Genomic DNA, 23,959 nt, shown 5'->3' with positions numbered 1-23,959 from the left:
GTCTACCAGGCCAGGCAGGAATAGATGGGTTGCAATCTATATCAAAGGAGGGGTCTGCGCACATCAGTGAGATCAGAAATGTGTATACAAATATAACCATCTTAAAGGCAGATGTGTGAGTGAGCTTTTAGAGGATGCTTTCAGGTTTGCAAAGCACTTTGATGATCACAACAACCCAACAAGGTAGGAGCTATCACTATCTGCTTTTATTAATGAGGAACCTGAGGCCAATTCAGCAACTTGTCCATGCAGCTAGTAAGCATCTGAGGCAGCATTCAAAGTCAGGTCTTCTAGCACTCTGACCACTGTCCCCATCTAGCCATCTCCCCATACCCACACGAATCCCAGCTCCCAGAAGCAGTCAAGCATAAGCCTATTAAAAGGAAATGACTGAACAGAGAAGTCTCTTCTGCAAACTTAAAATTAGACTCACTTCTAAGTTATAAAAGGATAAAAGTGATTCCTTATTACTTGAAGACAGTTGCTAATTAAGCAATAAAAATAACAAAAATCTGCACTCCCTCATGAATTACTGGACCTCTAGCAGTGAAAAAAAAAAAGCACTGGGGGAGGGGGATTTTTTTAAAAAAGTATTTTAGGATATTTATTATTTCCTTAGGGTAACAGAAAAATGTTAAAGCTTGACAGACCTTGCCTTTCTGCACTATATTCAACACAGCTGAAAATTTCATTTTCGAGCCCTCCTACTGCTTACTTTTTTCCCTGTTTCACAACTCAAGTAATTTACTGCCTACCGCTGCTGTCATCCATCTGAAATGGCACCTCCGTTCCCTTCCAGCTTCCACTGAAGAGCTCGCTCACACATCTATCTTTAAGATGGCTATATTTACACATACCCATATGCCACCATTCATGAAACAAAACACTGCCTTCTTCTTGTCCTGGCACTGACGGCTACATACATTCCTAAGCTTTAAGGGCAGTCAGAGGGTAAGAATGAGAAAGAGGATTTCTCTTTTTAGGGTATCACTCATTTTTTTCATTGGTACAGAGTAGCCATTTTTAATTCCATTGCCTTGTGGAATGGAATTGGCAAATGTAATTTAAGATGAAAGGCTAAGAAGCTACAGTAGGCTATAGAGGAAAGGCAGGATTCTAAGAGCTGGGAGCAAAATACCATCTTCACCTCTGTTCCAACTGCCTCCCCAACTCTCCTCGACCTATCCAAATCCCATCTTTCAAAGTCCAGATCTTGGTCTCACTTTTTCTTTTTTTTCCTTTCCTTTCCTTTCGTTTTTTTTTTTTTGTGAGGCAATCGGGGTTAAGTGACTTGCTCAGGGTCACAGAGGTAGTAAGTGTCAAGTGTCTGAGGCCAAATTTGAACTCAGGTCCTCCTGACTTCAAGGTTAGAGCTCTATCCACTGTGCCATCTAGCTGCCCCTTAATTGATCATTTACTCTTGAAAATCCTAGCATCCATATGTGAGACGATCATTTTGATCAGTGACCTCATCTACAGAATGGGGATAATAATATTCATATTTACCTACGTCACAGAGCTGTTGAGAGGAACACGCTTTCTAAGTCCTCCATCACCACAATCTGTGTTATGAATCCCTGTTATCATTGCTGACTGTAACACTTACTTGGCCTTTAACCACAGACTTAGCGTTGAAAGAGCTTCTGACTGTCATCTGGCCCAGGGTGTGCTGGAGACAGCTCCTCCTGAGAGTCAATTGTTAAATTTTCAGTGTGAGCATTTACATCTTGAAAATTGGCAAATGCTACAAAAGAATGCTTGATTTCTGGTTTTGTGACTGTCTAGATTTAAGAAAATGATGGAAAAATGTTAATGATGCAGATTAAACTTAAATGCGTGTCCTGTGCATTTTGGAAAGCAGGTTGTTTCACATTCACAATCATGTCGCTGATCTAATTCCAACCTTCTCATTTTACAGATGAAAAACTGAAGCCAAATGGATTAGGTAACCTGCCCGAGGTCACAGAGGTCATAGGGAGAAGAGGAGGGATTCAAATTTAGGTCCCACACACTCCACGTTTAATGCTTTCAAATTCACCATCCCAGTCATATCCTCCTAATACCTCTCCTCTTGTTGTCTTACATACTTTACTACTGAATTATTCTTTAAATATTAATGTGTAAACTCCTTGAAAGGTAAGGACTACATTACTCACACCCTTCCCCCAGAACCAAGAAATTTCTGATCCTTACTAGTTTTTTGTTGTTGTTAAACAGTCATATCTAACTTCTCATGACCCCTTTTTCAGGGGTTTTCTTGCAAAGATACTAAAGGGGCTTGCCATTTCCTTCTCCAGCCCATTTTACAGATGAGGAAACTGAAGCAAACAAGGTTAAGCATCTGAGGCCAGATTTGAACCCCAAAGATGAGTCTTCCTGCCTCCAACCCCAGCAATCAATACTTGTGGAATGAAAGAAGTCAAGGCCAGTTAATTATCACAGTGGGACAGTCAAAAAGCACAGCTATACTTATTCTACACTGTCTTCAAATTCTTAGGGCAGTTTTAAATTATTAAAGCTCCAACCCATGAAAGCTTACAAACTGCACTAAGACTTTTGGGGCAGACCACACAGTCCATGGAGCTGGAGCTGAACCCTAATTCTACATCTTACTATCTGTGAGACTTTTGACTATGTCCTTTAACTTTCCCCAGGACTCAGTTTCCTCATCTGTAAAACAAGAAGGTTAGATTAGAACAGTTGTGTGGAGCTCAGATAGAAATGGATCCCTCCCTGCTGGTCCCAGATGGGCCATGAGTCTGACATCTTTCTACCAGGTGATCTCCAAGGTCTCATTTGACCCTGAATCCAATGAACTCGAGCTCCAAAGACACAAGAAGATTGAGAGCATAATATTTTTCAACAGTAATGATAAGATACAGAAGGGCAGGCTGAAAGCGATCAAAAGCTTGACAGGCACGTAGTAGTTAAATTACTTACCTAGGGTCACACAGTAAGAAAATCCCTGAGGCAGGTTTTGAACCCAGATCTTTCTGACTACAAGCCCAGATGTCTATCCACAATGCCTTCTCCAGGCTTCATCTCAGTATGTTCACTGTAGATCATACATGCGTTATCACATCTGATCCACAACTGTATGAGGTTGGTGCCCCCATTTTGCAGATAAGGAAACTGATGCTGACAAAGGTTAAATGACTTGACCAGGGTCAACGTTTTCCTCACTTCAAGATCAACACTCTGTCTAATGCATCATATAAGTTTAGAGCTGGAAGGACCCTTAGATTAAGTTCATCAACCTTAGAGCTCATCAAACCTTTTGTTTTGAGGAAACTGAGGCACCTGCCCAAGATCACAGAAATTGACAGAGGCAGTATTAAAACCCATGGCTGATCACTCCAAGGCAGTCCTCTTTCCATTACACAGAAGATAGGGAAAGGACTGGATAAGCAAAGATCATCCTTCTCTTGAGGCCCATGCAGGTGTCAGTTCTCAGCCTAAAACCAAGTCAATGTAATTCTCCGCCTAAGGGCAAGAATGAAAGCTTCCAAAGCTGACTGAGGCAAGGCAGCCATCACCCTTAGCCCTCTTCATTCTGTCTCTGGACTGAGCTAGTAAGTCAAATTCTGGAAACAAGATATGCAGAACATATTGGAAATGTTCAGATCTGCTGATAATACTCACTCTGCCTCAGCTCAGGGCAGAAGGAAGCCACATGATCCCGAGTCTACTGGTACATAATAGGACATAACTAATAAATTAAAACAACGTTCCATGTGTTATCACTTTCAGCTGTGCCAAAACATGTGGCAAAATGCATGCTGCACAGTACTGTCATTTAAAAATATATCACTAACAAGGATAAATGCTTGGCAGTCATTATGGCCACTTTCTCATTCAATCTGCTAAAGAAAAAGAATGTGTGTGTGTGTGTGTGTGTGTGTGTGTGTGTAAAACACACTCTCAATGTGGTATGCCGACCTCAGTACCATCCACAAACTGTGATTTCTTTCTTTCTCAGGAATTATCTCCTAGACAAATATGTTTTTTTTAAATGCTTAGAAAACATGCATCAAATAGAATGTATTTTTACCACTATTTATTCTGAGTGTAAAAGGTATCATTAACTGCTAATGAAGAGTTATTTTAAGCAGAAGAGGCTGTCCTTTTAAGAAGTATTTAGCATCATCAGACACACATTTAGAGCTGGAAGAGACCTTAGAAGCCATCAAGTTCAACATCTTCATTTTACAGATGAGGAAACTGAAGTACAGAGAAGTTAAATGACTTTCCCCAGAGTCACACAGTAAGTGCATATGAGGGAGGATTTGAATTTGGCTTTTCCCCGTCTAGTGTTCTATCTGCTATGCCACCTCGGGGTAAATTCTACTTCAATATAAACGACATATTTTATTCCCATTTTACCCACCTCTACAGTACCCAAATTACAGTAAGCAGCAAGATAAGCTGGGTTTCTTAAAAAACAATTTTTCTCCGAGTGGACTCAGCCTGGACAGTGGTGAGCTGAAAAGCTACCAAGACCCATCTAAAGCCCAGTTTCTGGAGTCTATCCGCAGTGGGGAAGTACCTACAGAGCTACGAAGGTTATCACGTGGGGGACAGGTCAACTTGGCCATGGAGGACCATCGAGATGAGGACTTTGTAAAACCCAAAGGAGCCTTCAAAGCATTCACTGGCGAGGGTCAGAAACTGGGCAGCACTACCCCTCAGCTATTGAACACAAGCTCTCCAGCCCAGAAGGCAGAAAATGAAGCCAAAGCAGTTCTTCCACAGCAACTGATGAGTCAGAGCCCAGGACCAATACTCAAATCCGGCTTGCTAATGGCGGGAGACTGGTACAGAAGTTTAACCACCATCACAGGATCCACGATATCCAGCTTTTCATTGTCGATGCCCGGCCAGCGACGGCAGCCATGAGCTTTCCAGACCTTGAAGGAGGCCAACCTGCTCAACACTGTCATTGTCCAGCGGTTGATAGAACACCTGCCCTCTCCCCCCATCGTCTTACACACACACTCTCCTTCTCCTCTTGTTTCTGTCCACAGCTGTCTGCTGCATGCCTGCGTCACTCTGCCCTATGTGTGCACCGTGCAGCGCGGTGTCACGCCTCCCCATGGCTCTGGGTTCTGAGATCTCGGTTGGACATTTTGTTTTTATCTTTAGTTGCATTTACTGGGTTTTTGTGATGATCAGTGAACTTCAAAAAAAATTTAATAAAAACAAACAAAAAAATTTGAAAGAAAAAAAAATAATTTTTCTCCATGCAAAGAAATCACAAGTAAATATATTAAATAGAACACTTGGGTTTGGAATCAGGAAGACCTTGGGTTCTGGTATCACCTCTGACACTTATTACCTCTGTGACACTAAACAAGTCATTTTAACTCTATGTGCACCAAGTAACTCCATAGAATTTATTTACTGTTATATATGGTTCTGAACTGCTCTGCAGGAGGGAATTCCCACACCAGGAGTTCCCTATGTTGATGAAATCACAGATCCTTTGCTATTCTCTTCCCAGTAAGACAGTAATAAAATAAGAAAACTGTAAAATCTAGGAAAATACTATCGGTATTACAGCCATAAATACTAACAACTGTTTACATAGCGATGCATACCTGAAATACCTTAGCAGCTCAAAAACTCAAGAATTGTGTGGGTGGATTATGTAGGGAGATAACAAGGCAGAGTTGGAAGGAATGCTTCCTTTAGAGTCAAAGGACTCGGATTTGAATACCTGTTCAACCACTTTTCTGCCAGTGTTACCTCAGGCAAGTCTCTTCACCACCGTAAGTCTCCACTTCCTCATCTTCAAAATAAAGGGGTTAGACTAAAGGACCTCTGAGGTCTTTTTGAGCTCTAGATCAATAAAGGTAGGTAGCAGATTCCTCCCCTACAAAGAAAACCAAGGCTGTAAATTATTAACTCTAAATCTTAGGGCTGTTGAGTTGAATACTTCAGCCCTCTCCTCCAAATTCTTTTTACCAATGATCAAACACTCAGAGCATTCCTCCTAACATGTAAAGTGATGTGTCAACAACAAAGATACTTTCTATTGACAGCCAGAAGCTATCCTTCTAGTCTAATTAAAAATGAAACAAAACCTTTCCAAAGAAGCAAATCTCCCTTGTCATTAAAGGAAGCCGACCTGGGTCAGGTGTCTCAGAAATGATCAATGTGATGACTGGTTCTCCGGTTAAAATATTCATGAGTGAAATTTCCCATGCCCTGTTTCCTTTGGAATGTTTCTTAAAAGAGTCCAGGAAATAAACAAAGGCCAAGAAGAGTGCTGAGGGGACCTGTGTATTTATTTAATCCATAGCACATGGGCTCCAAATACTGAAAAGGATCACCCTCTCAGAGCACTCCCTCTCTTGAAGAAAAAATCTTTAAATGTGAATCAAAAGAAAAGACCATCAAATGGTCTGCCAGTGATGGGTTCAAAGGATCAGTTTTCTAAACTTGGGCCATCCCCTGGGGGATGGATATAGAGGCAACCTAGTGTTTGTAACAGACACATCATCCCAGCTGCAGTCATCCCAGCTGCACTTCATCCACTCTAGGTGTATTATCTAATGCCTGCAAGATGAAGAATTCCTGTACTAAGTCAAAGGAAACTACAAAAAAACTACAAAGCACATTATTTTTCAGTGGAAGGTTATAATAATAGACATTGGCACTGGTAGGGGGAAAAGTACAGGAGTTCCAGTAGAGAGACCTGGAATTGGGGCAGCTAGGTGGTGCAGCAGATGGAGCACCGGCCCTAAAGTCAGGACAACCTGAGTTCAAATCTGGCCTCAGACCAAACACTCGACACTTACTAGCTGTGTGACCTTGGGCAAGTCACTTGACCACAACTGCCTTAAAAAAAAAAAGGAAGAAATCAAGTCTACTCTGATATTTAATACCTACGTAAACTTGGGTCAAGACATTACATCTCTCTGAGCCTCAGTTGTTTCATATGTAAAACAGTGATTTAAAAAATTGTACTACTTACCTAACAGGATTATTGGGAGGAAAAGGCCTTATAAACCTTCAAGTGTGAGTTTATTTTATTTTTTTAGGCAATTGGGGTTAAGTGAATTGCCCAGGGTCACACAGCTAGTACATGTCAAGTGTTTGGTCTGAGGCGGATTTGAACTCAGGTTGTCCTGACTTTAGGGCCAGTGCTCTATCCACTGTGACACCTAGCTGCCCCTTAAGTGGGAGTTTATAAATGCTCACTAAGAACTTACTCTATCACACCTATCACCTGTGTGACACTGGGCAAGTCACTAACCCTCTCTGGTCTTCAGTTTGCTCAATAGCAAAATCAGATAGCTGTACTCAAGGAGCTCTAAGATCCCTTAGATCTAAATCTAAGATCCTATGAACTGATGAAAAAATATTCTAAGCAAGATTAACTACTAATTAAAACTGGATTCAGGACAATTAGCCAATGTCCAAAATAGCTTCCTCCATGACAATGCAACTATTTACTTGACAACTACTTTTCCTACTTTTCCAAAAAAAAGAAGAAAAATAGGAGCAAGAGAGAAAAAACCACAACATAGTATAAGGATATTATATTCTTATTACAAGATAATATCATGACCTGACTTCTGATCTTACCTAATAAAATAGATTATTCCTAAGAAGTCTATTTGATTAAAATAGATTGAGGCTGAGCTAAGCACTACCTTCTACCTAAAGCCTTTCTGGTGCCCAACCCACAAGAACTTCCCCCCAAATTATTTTGTATCTATTTTGTATCAAATTGCATAAGGTTACAAGTCATCTAGTCAGACACTCTCAATTTATATAAGAAAACTGAGGCACAAAGAGGGTGACTTCCTCAAGGTCACACTGGATCATGTGGCCAAACCCAGATTCAATTTCAGGTAATTTACCTCCAAACCCCAGTACTTTATGCAAGTCTCCCCTATATCCCCTCAGATCATAAGCTCATTAAAGGCAGGCACAATCTCACTTTCACCTTTACGTTCCTAGTGGCTAACATAGTGCTTGGCACATCATTGCTGTTCAATTGTGTTTGACTCTTTATGACGCCAGTGGCCAGAGTATGCCATGGGGTTTTCTTGGCAAAGATACTTAAGTGGTTTGCCATTTCCTTCTGCAGTGGATTAAGGCAAACAGAGGTTAAGTGACTTGCCCAGGGTCATACAGCTATTAAGTGTCTGAGGCTGGATTTGAATTCAGGTCTTCCTGACTGGAGGTCTAGCACTCTATCCACTGAGTCATCCATCTGCCTCTGCTTGGCACACAGTGGGTGTTTAATAAATACCTGTTCACTGATTTCAAGTGGTGGTGAGCAGTCATATTACACGTTACCCTTAAAATTTTTTTCCAGTCCCAACTCAGGCCCACATCCAATCTCTAATAAAGGATCTTACTAAATTAATGTCATTGCACTCCCAGTAAAAAAACAAAAACAAAAACAAAACCCCACTCGATTAGATTTTCCACAATCCAGAATGACCTTTTGCTGCCATGGCAACAAAACTGACCTACCTGTGGCTATGGTCTGCTGAGAACTCCTCCTACCAGCAAATACAGTAGCATGCTTTCATAAAGCCAAACACCACCACAACCAGAAGCAAAAAAATGATGCCACTGGGCTGATTTTCCATCCTGGACATAAATAATCAGTGTGAGGGCAAAAAAATAAACCACAATCACCCCTAACCAACATTTTACATATCACCACAAGTTGCCATCTTCTAAATTACATTTGAATAATTTGGTAATTGTCCCCAAAAAACTTACTTTAACCAGGAACACACAGAATATCGAGATATTTTGAAACAGATAATTTACCACCAGTTCCAAAAGCACTTGTTTTCTTAAGTACTAGTAATGAATACATGGAAGCAAAGAGAGAAATCCAGTCCTCCATGCACTTAATGTGATTCACCAACCAGTTGTTTCTTGGCTACTTACTCGGACTGGGGGGCTCCTGGCCTGCACCCGTTGCTGTCCACCTTGGGACCCTTGAGGCTCTTTTGAATTACAATTCACAACAGCACTGCCCTGGGCCCTCAGAGCATTTGTGCAGTTAATCCCGATACTGGTGCCCGATTTCCGAGGTCTCTGCTTGATTCCATCCAACAGCCTAACCAACAGGATGTTACTGGGTAGCTCCTCAACTCCGCAGCCCACCAAAGTCCTGCATTCTGGACATCTCAGTTCATTTCGAGAACCAACAATCCCCAGCAAACAGCGTTTGCAAAATGTGTGCTGGCAAGGCAAGACCTTTGCAGAGGCATCGAGTCGTTCTAAACACACAGGACATTCCAACAGATCCAACAAGGCAGATTCATCCATTTTTATCTAATTTACTGAGAAAGAAGCCTTCATAGCTGTTCACCTCCCTTCAAGTGATTCACGTAACATCCATGCCTGTTCAGAGTCTCCTCTGGAATTGGTGGGTAGGGAAAAAAGAAAAATACATAATTAATGTTTCGATCTGGAGAAATAATTTTAAAATGAGTTCACTGATAAGCATCATAACATAGTAGAAAGAACACTATGGTCCAAAGATCTGGACTTATGTCCTAGCTCTAACAAGCTTACTTTCCTTCACTAGTCAAGTGTTTACTTTGTAAGAAATTTAACTGAATAAAAGAAGCTGACTTTAAATTATGGTGAATCACTACATTATTAGTTTAATTTAAAATTAATAAATCACTATGGTCCTGGGAACCTCATTGGCTTTCCCCAGCCTCAGTTTCCTCATCTGCAAAATAAGAGCATCAGATCAGATGATCTCTAAGTCCCTTCCAACCTGAGCAACACATGGATCTATAGAACAATGGCCAAGAACCAAAATATTCAAAAATATTTTTAATAGAGTCTGCTTTGCTCCCGAACACTGTTCCTACACTGGTGAGTCAATCATTTTTTAAAAGATTTCTACACAATTCAAAAATAATCCCTAAAGCTATTTAGAAGTATACTGTTTTGTAATAGTCATTAAGTGCTTATTACAGAGGGATTTCTGTAATAAATGCAATTTATGAAAGTAAATAAAGATAATTTCTTTGACCATCAGAGTATTGTTAACTGCCGTACTTGGCTCAAATGCAAAGCTAAACAGAAGCCAATTTAAAGTTTTCTTTACCTTAAATTACTGTTAACATCCAACAAAGCCCCAATTTTCAAAACACTTTAGAGTTTAATAAATTTTGCTGCTTGTGATCACTTGTGGCAAACTGGCTCCAGTATCAGATATGTTTCTTCATGAGTAAGGGAACTCCTAAGATGGAAACTCCCTCCCCTGATGCAGATCTTCCACTTGTCTGTAACTTTTAGTCTTAGAGGTTTGCCTGGAATACTGAGAGGCTATGTAACTTGCTTTAGGAGCAAGACAGTATGTAGCAGAGACTGAACTTGAACCCAGGTCCTAGTGAATCCAACACCAGTTAACACCCAGTCAATATGCAACTCTGCAAATCAATTGTTTCTTATCTGGTCTTAAAAATGAGGTGATGTAATATTTCTTATAAAAAAGAAAGCAAAATCAGTGTTGTAAAATAAGGGGCTGGAACTTAGATGATTATAAGGTACCTTCCAACTGTGGATTCTATGACCAAATTCAAAGATATCCCTAAAAAGGCTGACTTGAAAGTTTCTAAAATATAAAAGCAGCAGTAATTTACACCAATCTCCACCTCCTGAGCAGTCATTCATAAACTCTCAAGTACATAGATTTTTTGTTTGTTTAAACCGCCTGCCCTAATTCCATTCAAGACAACAGGCAAAAATAATTGTGAATGTGACAATAGGAAATCTTTGCCCAGAAAGCTGCTGGCAGAATAGGAAATTTGACCACTCAGTAAAAAAAGGTCATTACCCACCTTCATCTCCTCACTTCCCTCACGCCAAAAAGAGACAATCTCTACGGATTATTAACTCTGACTCAATATAGGAGAGACATACTATATAGAGGCAACCCATCCATATCTCTGTCTTTCTCCAGACACAGCCCACAAGCAAGGTTGTTTGGGGCATAGCGTGGCCACTTCCAAGTGGGAAAGGTCAAGGGCTAACGCAGCCAAGGCAAGGGAATGGGGGAAGTGGGTATAGAGGAAACTAGCCACGGAATATGGGTTTTATTAAATAGAATCCACTGTGCTCGCGCCTTTCGGTTGGGGCAGCACACACACACACACACACACACACACACACACACACACACACACACACGCACGCGCTAGAGAGATCTCTGGAAGTTTTCAAGGCTTAAAAATAAATGCGTAGCCTTAAGTTGGGAAACTAAGCTCGGCATGAGAGGGCAAAACAAGAAAAACCTATTAGAGAAAGAAAGGGGCGGGAGAAATAAAGAGATACCAGTCCCCACAGAAACAGATTTCTCCCGGTGGGGGGGTCCTGGTGATCGGGTGGAAGCTAGTCAATCCCAGGGAGGATCCCGTCCCCAAGTCTGGCGCCCGAGCCACGGAAGCCCTGCAGCAGATCCCAGACCTCGCCAATTCCCTCTTGAATCCCCGGGCACCCACAGGGACCCAGCCGGCAAAGCGAGCTGGTTCTCCTGCTCTCCCGGGAAGGAGAGACATCTCCGCCCCGCACCCGGTGAAAGAGAGAGCGGGGCTCGGGGAAAGAGCGGGAGAGGGAACGAGGCGGGGAGAGAACAACAGAGAAGGTACCCACCATCTCGTTCCTGCGTGGCTCCTCCGTGGCCAAGGGGGGCTGGAGGAGCCAGGGTCCAGGGTCCAGGGGCCCCCTGCTCCAGGTCTGGAGCTGCCTCCTCCTCTTTGTTCGCGGACACTGCAGCAGCAGCGGTGGAGGGAAGGGGGGTGCGACGGCAACAGCAGATGCAGCTGATGCCGCCCCAGCCCCGCTGCCTCTCTGTGTGTGTGCGTCTGTCTGTCTGTCTGTCTGTCTGTCTCTGACGACGCGGTGGCACAGCGGAGACTCTGCTGCGCCCCCTGCACCCACCCACACATACACACGCCCGCGCGCGCGCCACCTCCCACTTTCCCAACCAAGAAGAAGGGAGAAGGGAGGAGGCAGCACCTCAGCGCCGGGGCACCAAGAGCCCGGAGGCCAGCCCCGCCTGGCCGTGAGCACACAGCGCCTCCCCTCGGCGCCTAGCGCGGCCCGGGTGGGGGGTGGGGGGCAGCTCGCCAGCTGCAGCCGCCGCTACTGCTGCCCCTCCTGCCGCTCCCCGCCCCTCCAGCAGAGCAGGCTTCTGCCTTCCCCCTACAGGGAAGAAAATTGGAGGGGTTCAGGATGGTGCAGCTTACCCAACCCGGCTAATCTTAGGATGCATAGGCCATTTCAAAGACTCTGAACCCAAGGGACAGTTCAGGGCGAGAATTTTCAAGCAGGCTAGTCAATGAACATTTATTAAGTGCTAACTACATGCTAAGCGCTGAGGATACAAAGGAAAGTATAAACAGGGGTTCCTGCCCTCAAGCAGTTCACTTTCTAATGAGGACTACATGCAAACAACTATGTACATACTAGATATATACAACGGAATGGGGGCAATATATACATACAAGGTATGGGGGGGGACTGGGAAAGTCTATAAGGACTCTGACTTAACCCTTAGTCATTAAGCTCTTCCTGTGTGCCAAGCATTGGGCTAAGCCCTAAAGATACAAAGAAAAGCCAAGAGATCTCAAGGAGCTCACGCTGTAATGGTAGAAAAACATGCAAAGGACTAGGTAGGCACTTAATAGATACAGAATAGATGGAATGTAATCCCGGAGGAAAGGCGTCAGCAGGGGGGATGCAGGAGGGACCTGGAAAGGCCTCTTGCAGAAGATGGGATTTGAGACAATAATAATTACATACAAACTAGATACATACACTGGGATGTCTTAGAGGATGTCACTAGCAGTAGGGGGTGAGAATCAGGAGGTGGCCTCTTGTAGAAGGTGAGATATGAGCTGAGTCTTGAAGGACTCTGGCATGTCCCTCAGTCAACAAGTGTGTGCCAGATTCTGTATCAGGGGATACAAAGAAAAGCAAAGACGTGCCTTCAGCAAGCTCACATTTTAATATGGGAGACAACATGCAAATCACTACATATATGCAAGATATATATGCAAGACATAAATGGGAGGTGATTTCAGAGAGAAGACACTAGCAACGGTGAGATCGGAAAAAGCATCTTTAAGCTGAGTCTTGAAGGACTCCAGCGTGTCTGGAGGGCCCGGTTCAGAGACACCACCATGCCTTGGAATGGTAGGGAGAAGTTCTACGCTAAAGGCTTTAGGGTGAGGATCCCAATATAGATTTGGAAGAAGGCTGTCTGCAGAAGGACCCAGCGGTGCAAAGGCAGAGGTGGAAGCGAGATAAGTCAATGCCTTCGGACAGATGCCAGGAGACCGTGGAATGCCTAGGGACCATCAACGGGCCGCACCAGCCCCTCTTCCTGCAAGAGCCCAGGAGCTGATCTGCTAGACTCCTAGGTTTGGATAGTGGGAGGACTGTCGGGAGCCGCCCTAAAGAGCGAGATGGGAGTCTAATTCCAGCCTTGCTGGGCGGTCTTAAATTGTCCGGCCCCCAGGAAACTGAGGGGGGGAAGGGGGAGGGGGAAAGAGTGACTCCATTGGTCAGCGAGGAGGAAACGTGGCACACTATTTTAATATAAACCAGTTAGTTCCTAGAGCCCTTGCTCGCTGCAGTATTCCTGGGGCCACACCCCCACCCTCAACCTTTCCTTCCCATCCATTTACTTCCCCATCTAACACGCGCACGCATACGCGCACAGGCGCGCGCGCGCAGGGGCACGCATAAGCACAAATACACACCTGGGGTGGAGGATCTTGGATCTATACAGGTACACAAGCGGCATCTGTGGGGTTAAAAACCAGAAACGTGAAAGGTACGCCCTTCCATGCGGCCCAGAAAGTGTAGAGTTCCGACCAGTACAGTGGGGGGGGGGAAGGACGGGACGAGGAGGGAATCTGGCAAACAGGTTCCGTTGCTTCCAAGCCAAGGAAGCAGCTTTCTGCATTCTTTGTTTTAGGTGGCCCCCTGAACACACCTGTTAGACCGCCTCCCCATCCAGCGCAAGAGAAGGAGGCGGGGAGGGGATGCGCAAATGAATGGGCAAATAGCCTTTAGTACGGAGGCAGGAGTTGGGGACGAGGGAGAAGGGGATTCCTTCATCCTATCAACTTCAAAACAGAACGATTCTGTTTGGGATTGCTCAACCCAAGGACTTTTCGGAATCAGCATCCCATGAATTAAGGATTAAATAGTGGAGTACAGAGACTAGGAAAAGAGCCACTCCAATCCACTCAGCCACCCAAGTGATTTTCCTAAAGTGCACGTCCTACCTAGTCACACCGCCACCACTGCCGATCAATCAACTCTAGGGATTACCTGTGGCGTTCAGAATCAAATATAAAGTCCTTTCTCTGGCATTAAAAGCCCTTCATAACCTAGCCCTCTCCTACCTTTCCAGTCTTTTTCACCTTACTCCTCTCCATACCATCTTCCATTTAGTGACACTGGCTTCCATCTAGTGACACTGTTCCTGGCTTCAGGAATTTTCTCTGCCTTCCCCCGTATCTGGAATAACTCTTCCTTCCTCATCTCTGCCTACTGGCTTCCCCGGATTTCTTTAAGTCCCAACTGAAATCTACAGGACGCCTTTCCCTACCCCTTGCAGGAATGGGGAACCTTCAGCCTCAAGGCCACATATGGCTTTCAGCTTTTTGACTGAATCTAAGTTTTACAGAACAAATCCTTTTATTAAGATTTGTTCCGTGAAGTGTGGATTTGGTCCGGGGGTAGTACTTGAGGACCTTGAGGGCTATGTGTGGCCTTGAGACTTCATCCCCATCGGTGTATATAGTGCCATACCTCTTGCGATTATTTCCTTTTTACCTTGTATATAGCTTATTTGTGCATATTTGGTTGCTTGTCTCCCAGTTAGATTGTCAGTGACTTGAGGGCAGGGACTTTTTTTTTTTGCTTCTTCTTTACCCCAGTGCTTAGTACAGTACCTGGAACATACTAGTTGTGTAATAACTGTTTTTTGACTGACAACAGGAGGAGCCAGCTTCTGTTAAAGGTCACCCCAGAACCAGATTTATAGTAGAAGATGGCTTATTCTCTTTTTAATCTAAATTTGGATCAATACTTTTTTTCTTCCTAAAAGTTAGTCAGAAATCAATAAACAGTTTGTAAAAGTGATTTATTGCCAGAGATGAAGGAAGCTAATTTCTTGGAGATAATTGGATAGATTGAAACTTAGCTCCCCCAGTTAGGAAAAAGGAAGGAAAGAAATAAGCAATTATTAAGCACCTACTATGTAGCAGGCACAGTGCTAAGATCTGGTGATATAAAGTAAGGTGACAGTCCCAGCTCTCCAGGATCTCACAGTCTCATAACCCAAAGGGAAAACTAGGGAAGGGGGAGACACAGGATGAGATTTCCCTTCCCTTCTTTCCTACAGATTGAACATGAAGAAAAGTATCAACTTATTTTTCTGACCATGGTATGATTTACTTAAAGGATTGTATATCTTTAAGATGGTGCCTCATTGTGTGACCTGCTGCTATTGGTGGCTGAGATTCACTTAGTTCCTTTCCTCCCAAGACTTCAAAGCACTTTAATAGATATTATCTTCACATCTCTGTGAAGTAGTAGGTAAGAACAGATATAATTATCCTCATTTTACAGATGGAAAAAAAAAGAGAGACAGATTAGGTTATGCGCTCTGAAATGGAGCCCCAGTCTCTGAATGCCCATTCTTTTCATTAGACTAAACTATCGTGAGTATATATACGGCATGGTACAGTGGAAAGGACACTGGAGTCAGAGTCAGAGGACTTGGATTCAAATATTGCCTCTGTGACTACCTGGGGCATGTCACTTCCCTCAATCTCAGTTTCCTCTTCTGTAAAATGAAGGGGTTGTTCCAACTGGTCTCTATGTCTGATTCTATAAACAAAAAAATAATCCGCATACAGGTATTGCATAGATACTAACTAAATCATGTTGATGTGATTTTGTTGTTTTAAAGAACCAAAAATAAAGTCATTCATCAGTTAAGAAACATCTGAACAAGTTATGCACCATGCACATAAATAGAAGATTGCTATACTGTAAGAAATGAGGACTGTGAAGAATTCTGAGATGTGTGGCAAGGCATAGGAACTAGTGCACAGTAAGGTGATGTGAACTAAGAAGACAATATACTCAACAACTGCACCATTGTAGAAGGAAAAACAACAATGAAAACAAAACTGAATGGTGCTTAGTTATGGTAACTGACGTTGTCCTGGGGGGAAGAGAACGGAACTTAGCTCTCCTACTTTATGCAGAGATGGATCCCGGATTGTGGGTGATTTAGTCAGTTGCTTAGTTTGGCTGAACTGCCTTTCCCCACTTCTCTTTCTTCTTTTGTTGGCACATAGTAAGTGCTTAATAAATGCTTTGTTACTGACTGACTTATCATAAGGGATGGCTCCCTGGAAGGAGTGGAGGGAAAGATTATATTGGGATATGAAGGTGATGTTCGACAAAAGATATCAAAAACAATTTTTGTAAATTTATAGAAAGAAAAACATGTTGATAAGCTACACAGTGACCCTTCTCTGTCATACTTCCACACGTGCAGACCTTGCTAGCCCAGTTATGCCGTGGAAGTGTTGGGGATCTGTAAGGATGTAGAGGGCCACAGGCTGTTCATGAGGTCTCACTGATGGGCAGAGGCCCCTCTCTGGTGACTATCTGTGAGCAAAGGTCGCCTGGTGCGGTGCTCCATTGTATGGATCTTTACAATCTTTAACTCCCTAGTTATTGTATGGTCATTAGCAGTCTATTCTGGGATTGGAGTCAGATAAGTGCACGGGACTTGCATGTACTGTGGTTGAGCACAGCATGGGCTATATGTCGTTGTAACTTGAGAAAGAGTTCCTGTTATTTTACTGTATAAGTAAGTGCTTTGCTAAAAATAAACGGAGTTGCTTCCATCTTGTCTCCCGCCTCATCAATGCGCATTCAAGATAGAAAATCAAGCTGGTCTTGATTCATCAGGTGATTGGGAAATCCTAGGCCCTATGTAGGCTCTATAGCCAAGTGAGCTAGTTGTACACAACAAACTGGCGCCCAACGTGGGGCTGCACTGCTGCCGTGAAGAAGATACGGAGAGTAAGACAGCTACATGAAACAGTCGGGAAACATCTGGACCAAGAAAACACGACACCCACATCAAGACACCGAGGTCTGTTGGAGCCAGGCAGCCTCCTTGTGAGAGGTCTCCGAATCATATCCCGTGGCACAAAACTACGGAGAGGTAAGATAAAGTCTTATCATGAGGCAAAATCTAGGTAAACTCTCAGATAAGGAACAGAATGTTAGAGTAATATATAAAGTGATCGAGGAACAGGGGTGCTCGGTGACTCCTAAGAAAATAAGAGAGTTGCTAGATATTGTTGATATAAAATCTCCGTGGCACCCCAGAGAAGGGAGTTTAGATTTAGAACAATGGAAAATAGTGGGAGAACAATCGACAGAATTTTATAACACCAAAGGCCCAAAATCAGTTCCTCTGGGTACTTTCACTATCTATAATCTTATAAAAATGGGCTTGTAGGAGCTGTGAGAACAAAAGAAGCTTCCGCCATGTGCCATGAGGAATTTCAAAAATCCCCAAGGGGAAGTAGAAAAGAAACGTGTAGTCACAGCACCATATTGTAGACATTGTGGAGCATTACAAAGTGAAGAGGTTTCCTTTTATGAAAACCAAAACCTTAAGAAAGATTTTGCCTGGTTTTAGAATACCATGAAAAGAAAAGATAAAATAAAAATAGTATTATTTCGTTTGGTAGGGAATTTCTGACAAGTTTCTCACTTTTGGATTCTCCCTGTCATTTTTTTTCTGTTTGTCTGTGTCTGTGTGAATGATGGTCTGTGATTAATGTCTGTGATCTGTTTAATCTTTTACTGCCAGGCAGCCAAGGGCTGCAACTGGATTTTGAAATGCTGTTAGTGACTTTCTCCCCTTCCCTCTTCCTAATACCAGCCGCATTTCCCGGAGTGAGTGGATGGGGGAGAGAATGGGAGAAAAAGTTCTTCATTACTTAGGTTATATAATCTGATAAAAGGCAAGAAAGTTTAAACATACAGGAATAAGAAAAGTATGGGTGGAAAGAATAGTATAATCTGTTTGCATGAATAGCAGGAATAGATGGTTTGAGAGTAAAAGATTTGGAAACTTTTGGAGAAAAAATTCTCTTTCTTTTTTGCATTCTAAAGCTCTGGCCAAAGCTTTGGGTTTAAGATTGAAAGATTATGTTGAAAAATATTCTCTTCCTTTCTCTCGAATTCCAACCCTGGCCAGGTTGGGGTGGGGGAGAAAGAAGGAGGAGATAAGGAGAACAGTTTTCCTCTTCAAATCAAAAAGAAAAGTTTTTAAATTATTGGAACACAATCTAAAGAAACTGAAAGGTAGTGAAATAACTGTGTAAATCCAGCTAAATTATTTTATCAAGTCCGGTTAATCTTGTTCTGTGATGTTTTATAACTATCATTTAGAAAATCAGGTATTTCTATCTTTACCTATGATTAAAAGAACAGCTTAGAGCTAAAATAATTTAACTATCACTCATGAAAATTACCAAAATTGTTAACTAAGTTATTTGAAGTTACTGTTTTAAAGCTAAGACCTAGAATTCTTAATTACTTCTGAGTGAAAAGGAGGGACACAAGGCAATTCCCTTAACTTTGTAAGCTTGCCAAAAGCTCCTACCAACTGTGTCAAGGTCGTCTGCTCTGAGAGAAGAATTTGTTTATGTTATTGAGTTCCTAAACAATTCATTTAGCTTACTGAGAAATTGCAGCTTTATATAAATGTTTTCTAGTAACTGGCTTTTTCACCAAGACAGGTTTAAATGTGGGAAAGAAAGGATGTTAAGTAAAATTTCTTATACATGTGAGTCCTAGTAAATCTTTATTGATTATTGCACTTCTATGAAAATAATTAACTGTATCTGGCTTTAAGCCATAATCAGTGAAACTTACTGCTTGAGGTAAAAGACTCTTAGAACTATAATTAACTTTGTTTTGAGCTTGAATTTGGGTATGGTTGTCTTATTAAATCAGTATTTCCCATTTTCCCTATTATGATCCTTTAAGGAGGAATGTTTCTTACCATGTGCCAAATTTTGTTCATCACACTATTAAACTTGTTAGTCAGAAATATTCCCAGACAAAAATAATTTATTGTATGGATGATAAACTTTGCAGTTGTCCTACTACTACCAAACTTTCCTTATTAATGCCCAAGTTTTAACAAGCTTTTCAGTCAACAAGCCTTTCAGTCTCATAGATTTATAATTACCTCTGAAAGGGTACAGAGGGTGTCACCCTTTGCTTACTTTGGGTGTATTGTTCTGCAGTCTGCAGGTATACCACCAAAATGTTACAAATTAATCAAGATTCCTTGATAAGTTTTAATAAGTTTCATATGACTTTTTATGGATATTAATTACTTTTAGCTTGCCTAATAAATCACCACTAATCAATTATTTTAAGATGAAGTTAAACTACTAGGATAACAGATAGCTAAAACTCAATTCATTTCCCCTTAATTTGTGGGCACGATATTTTACATTTACTGAGAGCTGTTATTTTCTCCCACCCACTGTTTGTGCTTTTTCTGTCCATAAAACTGACAAAATACAAAATGAAATCCAATGAACTTGTTTGGGTTCCTTAAAATTCACCTGTTTTTATTATTGCAAAGAAGTCAGGAAAATTAACGATGCTTTATGACTTCCTAGCCTTTGATAGTTATTGATTTAAAAGATTGCTTTTTTACTATTCCATTACAAAAAGCTAAAAATGATACATTACATGGACGACATTTTATGTGCTCATCCCAATCTTGAAGTGTTGGAAGAAATCTTGTTAAAAATACAAAATTTGTTGCAAAGTCATGGGCTTCAAATACCCCAGAAAAATTCAAAAACATCCTCCATATCAATATTTAGGTCACCAGATACTTCAAGAAAAAATAGTTCTACATCCTCCAAAAATAGACCTACAAAAGTTGAAAACACTTAATGATTTTCAGAAACTTATAGGAGATATACAGTGGCTTCGGTCACAGATAGGCATTCCAAATTATGAATTGATACCTTTATATGATTGCCTTAGAGGTGATCCTCAATTAGATTCACCCGAATACTGACCCCTGAGGCGAAACACACATTGCTGTATATTCAGGAACAAGTAGTTGGAACACACACAAACAGGATTGATAATACATGAAAGCATGGAAGCTTCTATATTTAACACCCCAAATTCTCCAACAGCAGTGATACATCAGAAACAAAGGCTTTTAGAATGGGTATATTTACCATCTCAGCCAAAAAATACTTTAAGTAATTATATGGTCCTAATAGGGGACTTAATACATAAAATTGATAACAGATGTTTAACATTGTGTGGCACACATCCGGAAGTCATATACCTTCCATTTCCTCAACAAGTTATAGAAAAAGCAATACAAAAATGCCTAACTGGCAAATACATGTAAATTTGAACTTGTTTGGAAAACCCTTAAATATCACACAATCTTTGAGAATTGGCCTTGGATACAACCCACACTTACAGCAGGTGAACCCGTACATGGCATTAATGTCTTTACTGATGAATAAGGCCTCTATCTGGTGCCCTATAAGAAAGGAGTTACATGTGATTGAAACACCCTTTATATCCACACAACAGAATGAATTATATGCTGTCTATTGTGCATTTCAAAAATATGAGGAGCCAATGAATATTAGCACAGATAGTAAATATGTTGAAGGAATTCTAAAACATCTAGAGACTGCTGTAATAAAAAATACTGGTAACAATATATGTCAGTTGCTTAATGATATACAACTTATGATACAGAATAGGACAGAAATATTTTATGTTTTGCATGTTCGTTCCCACACTCTTGCCCCAGGACCAATTTTTGAAGGTAATGATATTGTTGATAGGTCTTTAACAATGAATGTGGAAATAGCAAGGAATAGTCATAATAAGTTACATTTATCTGCTAGGTCTTTAAGAACTTTATATGGCATAACAAAATCACAAGCACATGAAATTGTTAAGCACTGTGCTACTTGTGTGCCTTTTCAACCCCTTTCCATGTTGATGTCCATAACCCCAAGGGACTTACACCTAACACCTTATGGCAAATGGATGTTACTCATTATTCTCCTTTTGGAAGACAAAAATATGTTCATGTTTCTATTGATACTTATTCAGGCTTTATTTTTGCTACTGCTCAAGCGGGAGGCTGTTCAATGTTGTTAATCATTTGCTTCATTGTTTTTCCTTCACTGGCCCACCCAATGCTTAAAGACTGATAATGGTCCTGCATATATTTCGCAGGGTTTTTAAGTTTTGTACTGAGTTCTCTATTAGTCACACTACTGGCCTTCCCTATAATCCTCGTGGTCAGGCCATAGTTGAACGTGCCAATCGTACCTTGAAAATGGTGCTCCAAAAACAAAAAGGGGGAGCTAAGGGATCCCCTTGGCATCAATTGAACACTGCACTCTACACTATAAATTATTTAAAATTTGATAGTTGTAACCTCTCCCTGCAATGAAATATCTGGCAGGAAATGACAACAGTACTAGTGACACCACTAAATCAAACAGATTCCTTTCTCCTAAACATAATATGAAAGTTGTGGAGAGACGTTGATGGGTCTGGCAGGGTCCAGGGCAAGTGCTAACCTGGGGGCAAGGGTTTGTTCTTATTTTCACAGGTGATGGAGAACTCTGGGTCAGAACAAAGGATGTGCATTATCCATTCAGAAGGGACAAGGCAAGCAGAAGAGAAAACACAGGCCGGCCAGGAAATTGAAGAAGCCAAAAGAATAAGAAGAAGGCATTACAAGAACTTTTAACCAAGCTGTGCCTCTTGTCATTGTCGTCAGCAGGCATACAGAACACAGCAGCAGCAGAGACAGGAAATACAATACGATGGGCCTTTGTGACAAAACCACCATGGCCCAGACTAGTTACATGGAGAGACAATACCTGAGGTCATTCTGCAAGGAAATGCCTCCACAGGTTTTGGCAAGGAATTTCATTTCATATCACCTAAGAACCGGTCTCAACACACTGTAAAAATGAACTTTACTGGTGTGACTTTGGTGCCACCTATTTGTGTTACAAAAGGCAATGACACCAAAGACTCCACGTGTTTACAATTATTTAATGTCACCACCCGTTTTGATGGGTATGTGTTTAATAACATGGCACCCCCTCCTTATACTGTTGTCTTTTTTCAATTTTATAAGGTTACTTACACGGGCATCTTGGGGTCACAGTGTGTTAATGACACACCTATCAGACGTCCAAGTAATTCAAAGCCATGCTATCATGTGACACCGATTAGCAAGAGCTTAGGGTATCCTCCATGGTTATCTTATACTTAATTATACTACGGAGAAAAACAATCATACTTGGGCTTTTGGCGGGTTTCCATTTCCTCAGTGGGTTTCCCTTCATGACAGAGGGGTTTAAAATCAGTTGTGGAAGGCGTGGGCAGCCTTAAGTCCCATAAACATCACAAATTTGCAAGGCGCCATCCATGATAATATGACAATGCGAGCTTGTTTGACTAGTAATCATGCATTTATGTGGGGAAGAGCACAGAATGTTAATATAATGGCTGTGGATTCAGGAGAATATAATGTCACTTGTATTAATTGCAGGATGTCTGAATGTATAGGAACCAAGATTAGAGACCAAATTATTTTTGTTATTACACAGCAAAAGTTTGCCTTGGTGCCTGTGAAAAGCAAAGATTGGTATGAGTCACGTTCTGATCATATTTTTGGAATAATAGACCAAAGTAATCAATTAGCAGTTGCTAGGAAAAAGAGATGCATTTCATGTGTAGCATTAGGAATTGTTTCACTTATAGCTATCATAACTGCTTATGTATCTTTATCTCAATCTATATCTATCACAAGAAATGAAATGGTTCAAGCTGATTTTATGAATCAGTTAGCTCGCAATGTATCTAAAGGTTTTCAAACACAAAAAAGGGTAGATGATGAATTTTACCATATGCTTGAGGGAATGAAGGAAACCATTATTGAAATAGGTGATGAATTGGATATTTTAGAATATAGAACACATTTGAAATGTGATTATAGGTATAAATTCATTTGCCTTACTAATGTTAAATACAATAAATCCCAATGGGATTGGCAAAGAATACGTAGGCATCTAAATGGGCTGTTTGGAAATTCTACTATTGCAGTGGATATTGATGACATACAAAATTGCTAAAGATAATTGCAAGGGTGGCTGATAAGGATTCGATGCCAGATAAAACTGCCCAATGTATACTTGATTGGATAGATAACATTTGTAATCCTTTTAATGACCTTGGACATTGGTTTATATCTCTGTTGTCTTGTTTATTACCATTATGTTTGATTTTGCTGACCATGCTGTGTTTTGGACCGTGTTTGCTCAGGTGCATAGTTAATCAGATAAAGGACTTTGGGACTGAGCTTTATATGCTCATCTCCAACAAAAACAAAAAGGGGGAATTGTTGGGGATCTGTAAGGATGTTGAGGGCCACAGGCTGTTCACGAGGTCTCACTGATGGGCAGAGGCCCCTCTCTGGTGACTGATCTATGAGCAAAGGTCACCTGGTTTGGTGCTCCATTCTATGGATCTTTAACAATCTTTAACTCTCCTAGTTATTGTATGGTCATTAGCAGTTTATCTGTGATTGGAGTCAGATAAGTGCACAGGACTTGCATGTACTGTGGTTGAGCACAGCATGGGCTATACGTCATTGTAACTTGAGAAAGAGTTCCTGTTACTTTACTGTATAAGTAAGTGCTTCCATCCTGCCTCCCACCTCATCAATGCGCATTCGAGATAGAAAATCAAGCTGGACTTGATTCATCAGGTGTTTGGGAAATCCTAGGCCCTAGGTAGGCTCTATAGCCAAGTGAAC

General features: G+C 41.5%; 1 protein-coding gene across 1 annotated transcript in view; it reads right to left on the bottom strand.

Moving 5' to 3' along the window:
• Positions 1–12,065, bottom strand: part of SH3RF1 (SH3 domain containing ring finger 1) — a 218,671-nt gene extending 206,606 nt beyond the window's left edge. Inside the window, 2 exon segments of the mRNA XM_020997840.2 lie at positions 8,920–9,394; positions 11,647–12,065. Coding sequence (XP_020853499.2) covers positions 8,920–9,303 — 384 coding nt within the window. The 5' untranslated portion in view covers positions 9,304–9,394; positions 11,647–12,065.
• Between the last annotated feature and the right edge of the window lie 11,894 nt (positions 12,066–23,959).

This window comes from Phascolarctos cinereus, unplaced genomic scaffold, assembly GCF_003287225.1.
Source record: "Phascolarctos cinereus isolate Bilbo 61053 unplaced genomic scaffold, phaCin_HiC Scaffold_9;HRSCAF=440, whole genome shotgun sequence".
NCBI classification, from domain to species: domain Eukaryota; kingdom Metazoa; phylum Chordata; class Mammalia; order Diprotodontia; family Phascolarctidae; genus Phascolarctos; species Phascolarctos cinereus.
The sequence above is the reverse complement of the archived record's forward strand: the minus strand, read 5'-3'. Positions and strand labels throughout refer to the sequence as shown.